This window comes from Biomphalaria glabrata, chromosome 16 (assembly GCF_947242115.1).
Source record: "Biomphalaria glabrata chromosome 16, xgBioGlab47.1, whole genome shotgun sequence".
NCBI lineage: Eukaryota > Metazoa > Mollusca > Gastropoda > Planorbidae > Biomphalaria > Biomphalaria glabrata.
In genome coordinates, this window is record NC_074726.1 from 1765124 (window position 1) to 1784364 (window position 19241).

At 37.9% G+C, this 19241-nt stretch overlaps 1 protein-coding gene across 1 annotated transcript; it reads right to left on the minus strand.

Moving 5' to 3' along the window:
- Positions 1–4263: 4263 nt before the first annotated feature.
- Positions 4264–8522, minus strand: LOC106077752 (uncharacterized). Its single transcript, XM_056014643.1, has 2 exons — positions 8364–8522; positions 4264–6274 (listed from the first exon to the last, which is right to left on the minus strand). Exon 2 carries the CDS (start codon positions 6264–6266, stop codon positions 5370–5372), a length of 897 nt encoding a protein of 298 aa, XP_055870618.1. The 5' UTR covers positions 6267–6274; positions 8364–8522; the 3' UTR covers positions 4264–5369.
- Positions 8523–19241: the final 10719 nt, after the last annotated feature.

A 19241-nucleotide genomic window follows, 5' to 3' on the forward strand; every position in this document is an offset into this window, starting at 1 on the left:
CCAGGGGTCGCCTAAGACCATCGAAAATATGGATTGTTGTTGTCTGTTCTTCTATTGCTGTGTGGGTGGGGGTCGTGGCAGAGTGGGGGATTATAATAAGGGGTCGCCGAGTGTGGTGATTATGTTTTGTATATAATATTGTAAACGGTACGTCATAGAACCTTGGTTGTAAGACTTAAAGAATTCTATGTTTATTTATTATTTTACTATTACTTCATTGGTCCATTGGTTGGAACAGAGTGACGGCCCTTGAGCTTTGTGATTGTTGACAGGGGACCGGAGTTTTGTGAAAGCCTAGTAACAGCCATTATAAGGCAGTTCTGATAGTTAATGTACATTTAGGAATTCAGCTTTTCTTGGCGTTATCTACAGTTATAATTTATTCCTATTGCTTTATTAAATATTTCTTATTTCTAATGCATCCCTGGTGTTTTCTTGAAGTATTGCATACGTAATGTATCCATGTCAAAGGTCATAGGCTAGGAGTTCACACGATCACAACACAGAGCGAAAAAGGTTGAGAACCGCTGTCTTAAAAGGAACTTACCTATATAGCTTGAATAGGCTTTTATCTGTTTAGTAAGTGATTTAAAAGGATAATAATTATAATAATTTAGATAGAAGAAGAATAAAACCTTTATATTACGTGGCAGGAGGGGGGATTTGTTCTACAATATTGCAATGTACAAAGCAAAACATTACAACGATGTGTTCACTACAAAATAAAAAATTCATACGATCTTTCCACTATTACTTTACATGAAAAATGACATCAGAATGTTGGACTTTTAGCCAATATTTTTATTGATTTTGTATTTGTATTGTCTCTTGAATGGAAAACGCTGCCTCAGCTGAATATAAAATCTTTGGTGTTTAATCGTATGCAGTGTTTATTCCTACTATATGTTTGAAATCAGTGCTTCCCAAACTTTTTTCTTAACGGATTACTTCTCTCATTCTGAGTATTGAATGGAACATTTGGTGCTTCTTTTTTAGAGAGATATTTCACGTGATGGCCTAATAGTTGATTATTCAAGTAGTTCGTGGAAATCTTATTCAGGCGTCGCAGAACACTAGGGTTCCACGGAACAGAGTTTTGGAAACACTGTTTTAAATCAACTTGAATTTGTTAGTTATCTCTTGTACACGCTAGTTTATCTGATGGCCTGGCTAGTCAAATCTTTACCTTTCTAAGAAAATACAATGTTGTAACATTTTTACATAATCTAGGACAGTGGTCTTCAATCTTTTTTTGACCCACCGCCCCCTATTTTTTTCTCTTTATACAATCCTCCAGCGCCCCCTACCGACCAAAAAATCACTATTGAAAGACGAAAATGTAAATTTAAATAAATTAGCATTAATTTATTTTGATTTTTAATGTGTAACTAACAGATTGTTCATTTCGAATACAAAAAAATGATGTCGGCTTCTAGAGATTACACAGACTCTCATTGTCATGATTTTTTAATCTATGTTTTTTTTTAATTATTGAATACTAACAGTACACACCTGCTACGCCTGTTGATTTTTTTTACCTAGGCTTTTTAATGTTTATTATGGCCTGAACACCATCAGACCCCATTTGTTTATTGTTTATTTATTTTCTTAATCAACGGTCCATATTTTAACGATAAAGCTAAGAGACTTTTCTAGCCCGTGAAGTTGTGTAACTGTAACAATGAAATTTTACGCCCGTTCTCTCTTTTCTTCCCTCTCTCTTTCCTTTTCGCTCTCTGGAACCTCCATTAAGTTCTTTTTAACCTGCGCATCGTAACATCTCCCGCAAAGACTTTTGATTTGATGTGGGAAAACCCGTTTCATGATGCGCCCCCGTCTCATATTTTGGGCCCGTTAATTTTAGTAGCACTTTTACTTACCACCACCACAGCCCCCCCCCCCCGGCCCGGCCAAAAACATGTACACGTACACATTCTTATCTTATATAATACAGACGTTACTTCAAATAAAGAAGATGATTACGTCCTACGCGTCATGCATTCAGTCATGCCTATTAATCAATGACTGAAATTCTGCCAAGTCACTGGTTTTTCTGGCTAGCTCAGGCAGCCCATTCCATGCTCTAATAGCACTAGGGAAGAAGGAGCATTTGTACAAATTTTCCCTAGCATATGGGATGAGGAATGTGCCTTTATCTTTGTGTCTTTCTGAGTATTTTATTAAATTTTGTTTTTGTTCTCTAAATAAAAAGTAATACCAATTTGGTTATTAATCGTAATCGTTTATTTGACCCCGATTTGTTTAAATGACAATAGATTTAGACTTACCTTTTCAATGCTATTAAGATTTCATTGTTTTGACAGTGTTGCAAAGTATCATTCCTTGCTTTCTCTTCTTCTCTGTCTCGAAAAAAAAAAAGACTCTAAACTTTATTATTATTATTATTATTATTATAGCTTTTATGTAGCGCTACTTTCATGCTTATAGCATGCTCAGAGCGCTTTTGGTCCAATCTCATTTGTGGACCAGTGGGGGGAGGGGGTATCTAGGAGTTGGTTTTCCGTGCTGCCTTTAGGCGCTCAGTAAACACAACTCTGCCCGAGTCAGGTGTCGAACCTCGAGCCCCCTTCTAGGTAGCCAAGCCAAGCGAAGTTCAAGCGCACTTGACCGTTCGACCACGCTTCCCTCTATATCTTATTTCTGCTATTAGGATTGGTTTTGTCTTAAACGACGTGAAAATAACGCAAGACATATTTTAAAAAATAAGTAAACTGAGAAAAAAGGAAAAATTGCTACAAAAATACGTAATTGGTGTGATATTTTTAATGCATTATAGATCTATGTAGACTGCGGCCTTTTTGGGAAATACCAAAAATAAAATACAAAGGTTTGATAGAAAGTTTACGGATTTTTGCGAGCTGCGGTCCCAAGGTTGCGATTCTGTCAAAAGCCGTTCTTAGCGAGAGTCAAAGAAACCTGTGTACGAAATTTCACGCGGATACGGACGATAGTTTAAGATATCTCGTGATCAATGAATCAGTTAGTGCTAACTTACAACTATATGATAGATTGCTGTTTCTAGTTTTATAAAATTCCAAACTAAATTTTATACTTAATATAACTATCATTATTGTCGATTTCACTAAAATGTATCTCTAGCTATAGAAAACGAGTCTCATGCAGTTTGACAATATTAGAAATGTCAGGCTTTAAATTAGTGAAAGCAAGGCGAATGTCTCCTCTAGTGGTTACATGTTACATCCAATCTATTTCTTTGTTTACTCATTAATTTTGTTACAGCACTTTGTTAATGAAACTGTTACAAATGTTAATTCCATTATGATCACAGTGTTAGTATTGTGTAGGTCAGTATAGGAACATTTCAATGCAGCCATGTATCTGTTGTGCCTACTCTGTTCAACTTCTTTATACCGATGACATTATTAGTAACTCTACTATTTTTGTGTCCATGTTTAAACTATTAAATTGATTACATCCTAGAGGCGAGTTGTCATTTCTTCATTGAGCATTGCTAAGTTAGTAGCATAGACATCGATGTCCTCAGCCTGTATTCATTCGTCATCAAACCACTTCTGAGAGACCGTAAAACTCTTCATTTTGAGACCATGATTAGCTCTGACTCAGTAAAGGTCCATTTCTATTCTTGCAGTCGAAAGTTTAGTTCATTCATTTGTATTACATACCTTCCTTGTATAACACATTTTTTTTTACCCAGCGCGACAGCGCCCCCTCCTCCAACCGCCCCTTTTGCTTTCAGCGCCTCCCATTTTCATGAAATCGCCCCCTGGAGGATGTTTTCGCCACCGTTGAAGACCACTGATCTTGGCTAAAAATAATAAATCTGTGCGATTAGAAATATTTGTTACCAATTGTTCTTGTTAAGCACATTTTCATGCTTTTAGCTTTCTCACTCCGCTATGATGTTATCACTTTATCACTACGCCTTGATGTTATTACTTTCTCACTCCGTTATGATGTTATCACTTTCTCACTCCGCTATGATGTTATCACTTTCTCACTCCGCTATGATGTTATCACTTTCTCACTCCGCTATGATGTTATCACTTTCTCACTCCGCTATGATGTTATCACTTTCTCACTCCGCTATGATGTTATCACTTTCTCACTCCGCTATGATGTTATCACTTTCTCACTCCGCTATGATGTTATCACTTTCTCACTACGCCATGATGTTATCACTTTCTCACTCCGCTATGATGTTATCACTTTCTCACTCCGCTATGATGTTATCACTTTCTCACTCCGCTATGATGTTATCACTTTCTCACTCCGCTATGATGTTATCACTTTCTCACTCCGCTATGATGTTATCACTTTCTCACTACGCCATGATGTTATCACTTTCTCACTACGCCATGATGTTATCACTTTCTCACTACGCCATGATGTTATCACTTTCTCACTACGCCATGATGTTATCACTTTCTCACTACGCCATGATGTTATCACTTTATCACTACGCCTTGATGTTATCACTTGTCTGGACCAGTTGGGAAACAGTAAAGGGAAGGGGGGAGAGAAGGGGGTATCTGTGTAACTCTCACAGCGAATGCTTTGTTAAATGCATACAAAAAGAAAGTGTTTACTAAGGGCTCAAGGGGACTAATTCAACTTATACCTTCACATCTGTCAAGTACGAATTATTTTCCTTGTTCGATCTCAAACAAAATAATTAATTACCAAAAGTTTAAGTGTTTTTTTTTATTGACTTGTTTTGTAAGTTACTAGAAATAATTGTGCAAATTTCAACTTGATCCGAGGTTGGGTGTGGGAGAGATAATATATACAAACATTTTACCGGACAGTGTAATTTGATATAAGCATTGTAAAAAAAAAATAGTTTTAAGTCACACAACTACTGGTCCTAAAGGTAATAAATATTGGAAACAAAATTGATTTAGATCTAGATTAATTGTAGACAATCAAACAAGATTCCAAAAAATAACAAGTGACTCATACTCCAGAAGCCCGATAACAAACCAAATGATAAGTTTGAAAAACATGATAAACATTTAGATAAACACTTGGGTACTTTTCAAAGAAATTCATTACTTTAGAAGAAATGGTAAGATAATAGCTAACATCATGCGTAAGACCAAACATAATACATAAGCCAACCACACGGCCTCCTGAGTCCTCTTTAGGCTAACATGGCCATTTGATCATTATATTTAAATTACAAACTGGCCATTTAAGGAGCCATTCTAATGATTCTTATTAATGGAACCATTCTAATGATTCTTATTAATGGAACCATTCTAATGCTGTCTGTTATAATTGTAGCATTCTATTGATTTGTGTTATGACAAGAGTCTATTGTACGTTAGCTAGAGACATCTTCGCCACCAATCTCAAGCATTTCTACATCAATGGTGTCTACTTGAGGGCGTTAGGTCCAATAACACGTACTCTGCATCTTCGGTATTCGCTGTCCGCGTATCAACAGGTCCATCTCCATTTTGTGATGATCGTGGACATAGACGTGAAAGCGGGTTAATTAGAAATAACCCAGACCTAAGAAGCCTGACACCTGGGTCAATTACGTTAGTTCTAAAATATGTAAATATGTTGACACAACGGTCAGTGATAAGTCCATATAGATCAACCCTTGATTCGCCTCTATCATCCGAGTCCTTGTGTTGATCGGGTGTAATCAATGTATCGATAAGATGTAATGTTTCAATAGGTTTACATTGCTGTCCAATGCTATCTACGAACTCTGATATCAGTTTGACTTGGTTGTAGTTCCGTTCCTTTGTCTTTGTTTTGTTATCCAGTAGAACACATCTGTAGTTCACTTCTTGAAAGAGTTTCTCAATATCTCCTTTTTGTTCCCTGCACCAGTCCATGAAACGTTCAGCTTTGCCTGGAGTGTCTCCATAGTCGAGGTCAAAGACGTCTCCATAAGTGAAGGCTATGATTCCCCTGTCACTGAACACACTGTCACCAAACAGATACTTGACAACATCGACAGCGTCTTTCTCTTGTTTCGTAAATCTGACGCCATATTTCAGAACGAAGACCAGAGCGACTATGCCGCCATATTTAGAGCTTAGGTACTGGACTAATTTCTCTGTGTCTTTCAGTAGTGTGTCCATGTCCTTCTGCAATTCCTCTTCTGTGTTCCCCACATCTGGACATTCAACTAGTAATAGGTCAGTGTTGACTTTATCATTGAGTGTCTGGACACAACTCGTTTTCCCGTTTCCAGATCGGCCTAAGAATAGTATGACTGTCTTGTTTTCATATGGCACAGCCGCCATCTTAATTTCTGTCGGGTTGAAATAAAAAAAAAAGAATTTTAGATTAATAGGTCTACAAGAAAATTGTTTGGTTTAATAGTATGTCTTAAAAAAGATTAATAAATAAATAATAATAATAATAATCAACAGGAAACAGTCTGGCAAGCACGTCTTCGCTGTTATAAATTTCTGAGCCGTCCAAGTATTCATTTTCTCTTAAATGGAGTGATACCGATATACATGATATAAACAGGCTAAAGTAAATAATTGTCACGAATCGATACTGTGACCTGATTCTACTTCTTTCTAGAAAGGGTTACGTTAACAGAAATTCACTAAAGATTTTGTTCAGAAGTTCCTATGGTTTTAGAAAGACGGTTTAAAAAAGGTTTATATCATATCCCTATAGAAAAAGGGTGACAAGTCTTACTGCTCCAACTATCGAGGCATTACACTTCTGTCAGTAGCAGGAAAGATCTTTGCTCGAGTGTTTGCTCGACCGACTAACCCACTCTTTAGTGGACGAGGTCTTATCTGAAAGCCAATGTGGTTTTAGAGCCGGTAGAGGTACATCTGACATGATATTTGTTCTGCGACAATTACAAGACAAATGCAAATAGCAGAACCTAAACATATACGCTGTCTTTGTGGACCTCACCAAGGCTTTGGACACGGTCAGTCGCGATGGTTTGTAGAGGATTCTGGCTAGGCTGGGATGCCCACCTACGTTCCTATCCATTCTCAAGCAGTTTCACGTGGGACACAGAGGCCAGATCTGACAGAATGATTCCCTTTCTGATCACTTCCCAATAGAAAATGGCGTGAAGCAGGGCTGTGTACTTGCCCTACTCTATTCGCTATCTTCTTTGACATAATGCTGGGTCAAATGAGGCAGCGATTGCACGAAGGCATCTACATCCGATTTCGTTCAGACGGCAATGTGTTCAATCTTCGACGTCTACTATCCCATACAAAAACAAAGGAGATGGTCATAAAGGAGCTTCTCTATGCCGATGATTGCGTCCTGCTAGCTCACAATGAACATGATCTCCAGAACGCGGTCAACGAATCTGCATACGCTGCCGCCTCTTTCGGTCTGTCTATAAACCTCGGGAAAACAGAAGTCCTGTTCCAGAAGTCATCCAATATAACCTACTCAGCCCCAAGGATCACCGTAAACGGACAGCCCCTTAATGTGGTAGACCACTTCACATATCTAGGTAGTATAGTGTCAAATGATAACCGTCTGGCCAGGGCCAGTAGCGCTTTTGGACGCCTTCAGGCGAGAGTTTGGAGGGAACAAATCAATCTGCTGCCTACAAAAATCAATGTCTACCAGGCGGTGGTTCTCTCAACCCTTCTATACGGCTCTGAGACATGGACGCTATACAGAAAACAACTAGAAGACTTCTTGAGCGCTTCCTCCAAAGGTGCTTGCGCTCCATCATGGACATACCGCACTACAAACAGTGATGTCCTTGCGAACGCCGGTATGGACAGTATAGAGGGACTTCTTATGGTCCGACAGCTACGATGGGCAGGGCACATATCCCGAATGGGAGACGAACGTATACCAAAGGCAGTCTTTTTTTGGTGAGCTAAAAGGTGGCCGACGTAACAGAGGCGCCCCAAGGAAACGCTTCAAAGACAAGCTTCGGCGTCAACTTTCCTTGGCTGACATACAGGAGAGCACATGGTTGCAGGCGGCCTCAGGACGAGACAGCTGGAGGTCACTCACGAAGGCCGCGGGATACACATTTGAAACCAAAAGAAAATCCGCTGCGATCACGGTAATATTTATGGAGATACCTCCCCCCCTTTTTTTTTTCTTTCCTCCCCCCCCCCCTTTCCCCATTAACCCATCTGGTCGAGACAAGTGATAGGATCCTAGCGCATTGTGAAAGCTTAAAGCAGGGAATTGGGCTAAACAAAAACAATTTGTAAATTTAAACAAATATTTCTGACTAAGTATTGTTAGTCTAGATCCATTACAAATATAATCTCATAACTGATCCAAACTAATGGATACAGTTACGCTTTATATAAGCATTTTATATTATTATCATTATTATTTTATATTTTTCTTGTTTATTATTTCTTTCTAAGATAAATACATACGAGCCGCTGCGTAAATACGTCCACCCCGGGTCAAAGGTTATGTTGTTCCGACATTTTGATAGAGTGTTGTGATGAAAGATGAGAAATTCAAACCATTCTAAGACGCCCACTTTCAGAGGTACAGCCGCCTTTTTATGGCGACACACAATAGGTGTAATTGTTTATAGATATGTCATTGTGCTGATACGCACACGGCCCTAATGATGTCACGTGTTGTTGTAGTATCTATGTGAATGAGATACGGTTTGTCTGTTGTTAAAGCAACTCATGTTTTTCCCTCTTCGCAGCTATTAACCTAAACAGTTATTCTAAGCTATAGAAGTACGAGTACAAAGTAATACTATGATTACAAAATTATCATAACATACTGTAAAATATTATTTTTGTACAATTAAAATGTATTCTCTCTCCCTCTCTCTCTATCTCGTGTATTCACGTTCTTAACTAAAAATTACTAATTTTCCAAAAAGATTCTATACATCAGGGGTTCTCAACATTTTATGCTCCGCGACCCCTTTTTTACCCCCCCCCCCCACTCTGACGCGACCCCCCCCCACACACACACACATACAGCAATAGAAGAGTAGACAATAACAATCCATATTTTCGATGGTCTTAGGCGACCCCCTTGCAAATCGTCAATCGACCCCCAAGGGGGTCGCGATCCACAGGTTTTATATAATACATTAATCTTACGTGATTTCTAGGTGACAAAACTATCTAGAATTGTATACATTCTGTATACATTCTGTTCCACCAGTTCAATGAAAGACTTGTTTTCCGTAATTATCCATGACAATGTAACGGAAAATTTTGGATGTTGATTCAACTTATTCAGTATATAGGTACTCTAAAAAAAACAACATGTTTCAATATTGGTTGAACAGTTGTAGGATCACTGTAAGTCACATAAAAACTAGGAAGAGTAATAACAATCAGACACCTATGTATGTGTTTATGTACATGACATTAAACTGTTTATTTACATAGAATACACATAATCAAATACATATTTATATATTGCATCGTAATAACAGGCAAAAATAATGAACAAATGACAAAAAGATAATTAGAACATGCGAATAGAAATTGATAAATTTAGTCAAGCAAAGGGTTGTCATGTTTGTTCACGGCTGACCCTTAGACCGAGTGTTCTTTAATTGGGCCTGGCAGGGACGCTGCAAATTACATTTAGGATCAGCCATGGCTCTTGACATAGGCTTTTAAAGATGTAGGACTAAATGAGTTAACATATTTTGTTTATCGTACCGTTGACTTAATTTAAATTAACCCACTTGCGCCTGTTGTATTATATATATATATGCATGTTGTATAATATATGTTGATATAATGATCTAATTAATAGAAGCTGTTGTAATTGTAAAAGAAAATTAGAAGAGGCGCATCACAAGCATCCATTAAGTTGGGCTCAGTAATTGGTAAGGCCGGCCCTGTGTATGCTCATAGTTTGTTTTTTGTTTCAAATCATTTTCTACTTTACAAACAGTAAACTTAATATTCACATTTTATTTGTCCTACATGTTTCACAATGCTAATGAATAATAGAAAGTCTAATGTTAATAACACATAGATAAAAGCCGTTATATATGGAGACCTCACATGTAGGCCAACGAATGCAAAAGGGGAATTACTGAAACTAAGCAATGAATAAAATACAATATGAGTGTTAGCTCCCCTTGGTCTTATAGACGGAACACTGGACATTACGTCAATACATTTTTTTTTTTTCACTTTATTCCCTAACAAATAAATAAATATAGTGATCTTTCAGAAATGGTATCAAGTTGTCGTGAAGCACGAGTTTATGTGCAATATTTTATCTCGATAGGATAATGAAAAGTTGGCAACAATAAGTGATTTCAATTTCGCGTTTTTTTGTGGGGTTTTTTTTTATTCTATGACGTAAGTGTGAGTTAATACAGGGAATTAATAATAATAATAATTTTATTTATAAAGCGCTGTTAACAAATAAAATGTAGGATCAAGGCGCTGTATTAACATTACAAACACAAATACGACAGCTAAAATGACAGTTAATCTAAAAAAGTTTTAAACAGATAGGTCTTAATGTTCTTCTTAAAAGTGGTGTAGCATGTTGTCTGTCTGAGATCAATGGGGAGTGAGTTCCAAACCTTTGGTCCGTGAACTGAAAAAGCCCGCAGACCGTAGCTTTTGAGGGAGAAACGTGGCACTACTAAAAGCGTTGAGTCCATTGAGCGCAGGGCTCTCTGGGGGACATATGGAGTAATCAGTTCGCTAAGGTACAAGGGCATCTCGTTGTTATATATACACTGATGACAAAGTGTGGCGACCTTGTAATCGATGCTCGCTTTCACGGGAAGCCAATGGAGCGTGCTCAAGAGCGTAGTAGGAGAATCTTGTCTTGTTTTTCTAAGTACTATTCGTGCGGCGTTGTTCTGTATACGTTGCAGTTTGGCTATTTCGTCATCAGGTATACCTGCTAGCACGGCGTTGCAGTAGTCAAGGCGGGAGAGTATGAATGCCACAGCTAGCGTTTTTGTTGACTCCGTTGTTAAATATGGTCGGATCTGGCCTAATCTGCGCAGCTGCAAATAAAGACCTTTACAGAGCTGGCTTATTTGTGGGTCGAAAGATAGTGTTGAGTCGAAGAAAACTCCAAGATTCCGCACTACATGGACAAATGGAACATGGCAGTTCGCTATAAAGAGACAATATGTGCTTTCAACTTTTGAGACATTGTTCCTAGTGCCAATCTTAATTATTTCTGTCTTGTCTTCGTTCATCTTGAGTTTATTTTCAACCATCCAATCGCTCACCCTTGCAACGGTACTACTGATTTTCTCTGCCAGATGCGACACCTCTGAGGGTACTGAGGAATCGTAAATTGAATTGAAAAAGGAAGACAAGGCCATACAAAATGCACATATATAATCTTTAAAAAACTAAGTTTCCCATAAGTTGGATGGAACATTCCCAGTCAATCAAATAGTGTACAACTTCTATAATTAATATCATGCAAACATACTACGTGTGGGTCTCTTTGTTGGGTTTTATTTTTTCTTTATATTGTGCTAAAATGAAAATGCGCCTCAGTTAGTCACAGGATAATTTTTTTTTTCTTTCTTTGTCCACTGGGCATTGACCAGCGCGAACCCACTTTCAGCGTTAGCATAGGACAGAAATTACCAAAAGAACAATACAAACCTATTTGGAGTTCTAGGAAACTGGTTTCTGTTGAACTTTTTCAATTAGACGAGCATCCTGTTTATTAACCCTTAAAGTGCTGAGCTGTTTTACAATGAGTGCATAAAAAATAGAGGCTAAACTACCACACGCGCCTTAAGGGTTAAAGAGGTTGTCAAAAAACTGTTTTTTTTTCACAATGGACCTCATTCGCCAATCGTAAACAAACAACATTTAGCCACGTGGTGCTCTATCTCTTCTATATAATTTACGATCTCATGTTTAATTCATGATGGTTGTCACGTGACAGTTTTTTTCCGTAGTTTTATCAATAAGATCACGTGACTAAATGTTGTTTGTTTACGATTGGTGAATGAGGTTCTTTTATGAATGATGTTTTTTTTTTGTTCAATGAAGGAATGTAGACTGTCTGTGGCATTTTACGTCTCGAGAGACGATTTTTTCCCTTTGCAACTTCTTGTGTGACTAAAGAGGCCAATCCTTGATACACAGTTGCGATCGCAGGTTGGGCATATATAATCACCAGGCGCCGTTGCATTTTCACCCTTCTTTCTGCTTCTGTTGTGTATGACATCTGCAATCTGTGACCCTTCCTTTATGCTCTCTCTCCATGTGGATCTGTCCAGTGCCACCTCTTCCCAGTTGCCAGTGTCGATTTTGAAGAGCTTCATGTCGCGTTTGCATACATCCGTATAACGTAAAAGTGGGCGACCAGCGGCTCTCCTGCCTTCTATTAGATCGCCATACAGGATGTCCTGTGGAAGTCGACCTACTGGCATTCTACGAACGTGGCCAAGCCAGCCAAGGTGTCTGCTGCTGATAACAGAGCGGATGTCCTGGCATCCTGCTCTATGTAGCACTTCCTCATTGGTTATCTTATCTTGCCACCTTATTTTAAAGATCCGCCTTAGGCATCGGAGGTGGAAGACATTCAGCTTTTTTTCCTGCCATGAGTAGGTTGACCATGTTTCACTTCCGTACAGCAAGGTGCTCAACACACAGGTCCGGTAGACTAGGGCTTTAGTACTGTTAGTCAGCAATATGTTGTCCCAGACTCTTTTCTGCAACCATGACATGGTGGCCATTGCCTTGGCTATCCTGTTAATTATGTCTTTATCCAGTAGAGTGTTGTTGGATATGATGGAGCCAAGGTAACAAAAGTGATCAACAATTTCTAGTGGTTGGCCATTAATGCTTACTTGAGGTGCAGTGTTTGTGTTTTGGACAAGTATCTTAGTCTTGCTTTGACTGATGTTTAAGCCGAACTTCTGGCAAGCAGCAGATAGTTTGTCAACCATGGACTGTAGCTGAATATCAGAATCAGCACAATAGCTGCATCATCAGCATACAAGAGTTCCCTGACGAGTAGCTTCCTAACCTTGGTTTTTGCCCGCAGCCTTGATACATTAAATAGTTTTCCAGAGGATCTTGTATGGAGAAACACACCTTCGTTTATGTCGCTGTACGCATAATGCAGTAGACAGGAGAAGAATATGCCAGACAGAGTAGGTGCGAGCACACATCCCTGCTTGACACCACTGCAAACCTCAAAAGGTGCTGATTGGGCTCCATTGAATTTGACAGTACATTTAGTTTCCTCGTGAAAACACTCAATTAACTTCAGTAGTTTGGGAGGGCAACCTATTTTCCTCAGGAGTTTGAAAAGGCCACTTCTGCTGACCATGTCAAAAGCTTTAGTCAGATCAACAAAAACAATGTAAAGGGGTCTGTCTCTCTCTCTGAATTTCTCCTGCAGTAGTCTATAGTGGATCTACCGCTCCTGAATCCACACTGAGACTCTGGGTAGACTCTAGAAGCTACCACTTGCAGCCTGGATAGTGCCACTCTAGCAAAGATTTTGCCCACTATACTGAGGAGAGAGATACCCCTATAGTTGTTGCAGTCACTCCGATCTCCTTTGTTCTTGTATATTGTGACTATAGTTGCGTCACGCATGTCCTGTGGGACATGACCTGTTTCCCAACAGCGGCAGAGGAGAATATAGAGTTCAGGGAGCAGGAGTGATTCGTTGACTTTCACTACTTCCACTGGGATACCATCTCTCCCAGGAGATTTTCTATTTTTTAAGCAGTTAATTGCTTTTTTGAGGTCACTAAGGCTCGGAAGCTCATCTAGATTTGGTAGAGAAGCCAGGGCAACATCGTCTACTGTATTCTGTGTGGCATAGACTTCGAGGTAGTGTTCTGTCCATCGTTCTAGCTGCTTGGTTTGATCTGTAATTTTTTCTCCTGATTTGGATAGAAGGGGGGCAGGCTTAGACACTGTTGGACCCAGGGCCGCTTTAATGACATCAAATAGAGCTTTGCTATTTCCTGAGTGGAGACTGTCTTGGATTCTGTTGCAGGTATCCCTCCAAAAGTTGTTAGCACATTTTCTAGCCATTTGTTTCGCCTCTTTATTAGCACTTTTGAAGGCCTCCAAAGATTTTGGATTAGGCTTTGTCTTGTGAGCGAGGTGTGCAGATCGTTTTTTCTCGATGCAAGGTTCCATATGTGCTAGATTCGCCTCAAACCAGTCTACATTTGTGTGTTTTTGAGGCCCAAAGGCGGTGATTGCCGAACTGTAGATTACGTCTCTTAATTTCTCCCATCTGATCGAGATGTCTTCTTCATCACTTAAGGAGGGGATTGAACTGCTCAGGAGCTCGCCAAAGAGTGCACACTTCTCTGGGTCACCTACATGGTTGACGTTAATTCGCCTAGTTCTGGGTTGAGTGGAAGTGTAAGCCTTCTTGAGAAGTAGCTTGTAGACTAAAGTATAGAATACTATGCCATTGTGGTTAAAAAAAAAAAAGAGTGAATGCCGGACATTTTCAGTTATCAGGCCAATGCCTGACGGGCGGAGGAGGTGACCAATATGGAAGAAATATTTTCCTTTTGCTGGAAATCTGAAAGTTCGAAACTCAAAAAAAAAAAAAAAAAAAGAACGACCTATTTAGAAAATACAATAAACATGCATATATGTGCCTTGAGGGACCAGGTATAACAAAGTACATTCAGGCCACGAGGCCTTCATCAGATACAAAGGAAATCTGCGTTAATTGTTTGTCTTTTTTTTTTGTTTGTTTGGTAGCTTTCTAATGTTTTTTTTTATTAGAATAAATCTAGTATTTTTTGTTGGTTTTTTTTTTGTCAGAACTTATCCAATGTTATTTGTTACTATTGGAACCATTCTAATAGTGTTTGTTATTATAAGAGACAGTGTTTACCATCTTCGCCATTAGAATTAAGCATCTCAACTTGGTGTGTATTTTCACCTTAGGAAGTAAGGTTCAACAACACATAATCATATGCATGGTTGTTATTCCGTGGTTGCATATTAACAAGTACATCTTCACTTCCCAATAACTTCCGACACCGAACGGAAAATGGGTAAAGCATACATGACATAAGTAGCCAGTAACCTCTGACAATTAAACTACTTCTAAATAATGTAAATATTTTGACACATCGGCATTGATGACATAGTTCAACCCATGAATCATCTTTGAGTATATCTTGAGTTAGATGTAAATGTTTCAATAGGTTCACATTGATGTCCAATGCTATCAACAAATTCCGATATCAGTTTGACTTGTTTGTAGTTTTTTTCCTTTGTTTTTTTGTTTTGTTATCAGATCTGCCTATGAAAAGAATGACTTTCTAGGGTTTTTGTAGCACAGCAGCCATCTCGATTTCTTTCGAGAAGAACTGAATTTTATATTAAAAGTTTTCAATTTTATAGTTTAATAATAGCATGTCAAAAAAGGTAAATAAATAATACTAATAAACTCTCTATTACCCTTAAGAACATCTGTCTTACTGATGTGTTTTTCTCATAAAAATTCAATAATATAAGGAAAGCCATTGAAACAAATGTGCGATGTGGAGGACAGAGGACACTACAAAGTTGAATTGTATGTTATAATGTACACACAAATGAGACGAAAGGGTTATTGTGTTAGTTTGCTTTTGAAATCTGCGCCCTGTATCCAAAGGCGTAGTTAGCCAGACGTGTGCCCGGGGCAAGGTACATTATTGGCGCCCCCCCCCCCCCCCCGAAAATTTTTTTTTTTCCATGAACATCACTTAGAAATATAGACTGCGTGTGGCGCCCTTGAGGGTGGCGTCCGCGGCATCGTGCTCCCCTTGCCCCACCCCACCCCTCACTACGCCTCTGCCCGTGATTGTAAAAAGCTTAGAGCGTGACCCAAAGGCTGTTTTTTTTAATGGCATGTGCCCCAACGGTCCAACAGACTTAAGGATAGGTGAAGAAGGTTAACAAGAATAGATTTGTGCAATTAGGAAGACATTTTCTACAAAACTTGTATGAACTATTGCCGTCTCTGTCATATTTCCCATTCTCGGATCAAGTTGCAACGTTGCTCAAGTCTGTTGTTTTTTTTTTTTATCGTCAATGAAAATACATAAATCAAATGAAATTTTTTTATATTAAAAATGAGTTAATCATTAAGTTGTAATTAATTAATTTTTCTACTTGACAATATACTAAGAAGGGGGGTAAGCCTTGTGTAGAGAATAAAAAATAATTAGTGTGATGAGAGATAGCATTGACGTCCCTTGTATCGCTTGAACGTCACATATAGTTTAAATACACATACGGCTTAACACTCAATAGCACTGGTTAATAGGGCCTACACACGGCTAGTCCACACTGGTCCACACAAGACACCGATAGCAAAGACAGACACAAACACTCTTTTGTTCCCCTGGCAATCAAATCATTAAATAAGAACAATCTGATATAAACTTTGTCACATGTAAATTATGAGTGAGTCTGGTGTGAATGTACACTTTGGTTTCTTATAGTTATAATGTTTTTTGTTTGGTGTAATGCACAAATTGTAAGACAAATTTCCTTACGGATAATAAAGATTATTATTATTATTATTATTATTAATACACATTGGTTAATATTTACTGGTCAGAATATTATTACACTTATATGACAAGAATTGTTATGTCTAACACGGTTACGGCTTCTGCGACTTGACATCTGAACTATTTTCAACATTGTTTTCCTTTCTTTTTATGTTTGCTTGTTTTTTTTTTTTTTGTTTTTTTTTATCTAAAGAAATCCATTCGTGCCGCTGTGCGAAGATGTTTACCTCAGGTTAAAAATGGATGTAACTCTACACATAAAGCTGCGGTGTAACTATTTATCCAACGAATTCAATCTAGTTTGAGTCAAATAAAGTCTGCTTACTCAGATACAGATGTCGATTGGTAGCGAAGCAGATACATATGTCTATAGGCACATGTGCACACGGCTCCAATGATGTCGATTGTAAGCGAAACACACATGAATATGTCTATAGTCACATATGCACACGGCACCAATGATGTCATACGTTGTTATTTTTCAATGTATCGGCAGCTGCGTCCCTTTTCCGAGAAAGCCATTTTACACTTTTATGTAAACTGCTTTTCACAGAGATTGGATTTTCACTATGAACTTTTTCGGTACCAAAATTAAAAAACTAATACATAATAATATTAAAATAATATTCTTATAAAATATAATATTTTAATATTATTGTAAAGTCATATTTACACAAATTATTTAGATCTAATTATAACTTAATCTTTCTCCCTCTGTCTGTCTGTCTGTCTGTCTGTCTCTCTCTCTCTCTCTCTCTCTCTCTTAGTTTGTTTTTAAAATAAGCACAATGGTGCTTAATAATTTATAAGCGATGATTTATTTAAATGCAGTTTAATGTATAAATATTCATGTTTTCTTAATCATTTCAAAGATTATCTCATCTCATTATGTCTGGTAAAAAGTTTGTACACATTATTTCTCCCACACCCTTTTTCGGATCAAGTTGAAACTTTGCACAATTATTCAAGACATGAATCAATGAATCAATGACATGAATCAGAAGATTGCAAGCGTCTGGCCTATACAAGTTCTTTGCTCGACATATTTCAAAAGATGAACAAAACATACCCAAGATTTGATGACGTAATATGACTAAGTCAACTTCCTGAGAAGAATTCTGATGTTTTAATGCATGGCGGGAACAGTCCTGTCTCAGTTCTTATATAATGAGAAAGACAGAGAGAGAGAGAGAGGGGGGTGGCTTCAGAACGAGACAGCTGGAGATCTCTTACAAAGGCCGAGGGATATACATTTGAGACCAAAAGAAAATTAAATGCTGAGAACAGCCGTAGGCAGGAAAAAGATCTAAATCTAAACCACCGGCGAACAATGGTTATTTCTTCCCTGATTATGGCGAAATATGTAGGTTGCGGTTTGGGCTGCGAGGCTACATGAAATACTGCACGCCTCATTAATCTTCGGACTAGAAGACAAATCATATATATATATATATATATATATATATATATATATACTTGCCAGTATTACCCGGGGCCCGCGGGTCTTAATTTGCGTATCGCTGATATAGAAACTGAAATAGTGTAATAGCAAGAATTATATAAAATAATAATGTTTTAAGTAAAGCGAATGCGTGAATATAGAAATAATATGAATGGAGCTAAAAAAAACAATTGCTAATTGACCTAAAGCTCAATGTTTAATTAATCAAAACATTTGCTTGTATATATGTTTAGATCTAGATCTAGAGTCTAGATACTATCATAATAAATGTAGATCCACTATTGTAATAAATGTAGATATACTATTATAATAGATGTAGATCAGCGGTTCTCAACTTTTTAAGCTCGGCGACCCCTTTTTACAATATACCACTCTGCCGCGACCCCCCCCCCCCAATAGCCACACACAGCAATAGAAGAATAGACAATAACAATCCTTATTTTTGATGGTCTTAGGCGACCCCTGGCAAATCGTCAATCGACCCCCAAGGGGGACGCGAACCACAGGTTTAGAACCCCTGATTTAGATAATTGAATATTTATAAAATTATGTCCAATTATTATCTCTCATGCTTAAAGTTTAAAAGCCCACTTACTTACTGAAATCTTCAAGAAGTTTACCCAAGCAAGGAATGATTTTGTATACATTTGATTGTCCAGAGAGTTCTGTCACCCAGTTACCATCCAAGGAACATTTATCTTATCTTATATGTTACAGACGTTACTTTATGCCAAGTTTTGATCAAGATCGGTCAAACACTCTTTTGTTCCCCTGGCAATCAAATCATTAAATAAGAACAATCTGGTATAAACTTTGTCACATGCAAATTATGAGTGAGTCTGGTGTGAATGTACACTTTGGTTTCTTATAGTTATAATGTTTTTTGTTTGGTGTAATGCACAAATTGTAAGACAAATTTCCTTACGGATAATAAAGATTATTATTATTATTATTATTAATCCTAGGTGTAAATTATTAATTAACAGATTTTCCGCGGCCTCCTGATTTACCTGGATTTTCTGGAAATCTCCTGAAATTGCAAAATATATGAAAAAGTTCTGGGAATCTCCGGAAATTATTAGAAAATTTTTGGAAAACTAAAAATAAATCTCATGAAATATAGACAATATTGTCATTTTGGGGTGTCATTCAATATGGAAAACGCCAATCCTACGCGCGATGGAAAAGAAATGACATTATACAATACCCGTAATTGTTGAATCTAGTGAAAGAAGCCTCTCGTGCCTCAAACTAATGAAGAATTACTTTAGGTCAACAATTATCGATAGTAAAGAATGAATAAAATGC

Excerpts from the sequence above, each read along its gene's own strand:
- LOC106077752 (XM_056014643.1), bottom strand. The coding sequence starts at position 6,266 with ATGGCGGCTGTGCCATATGAAAACAAGACAGTCATACTATTCTTAGGC.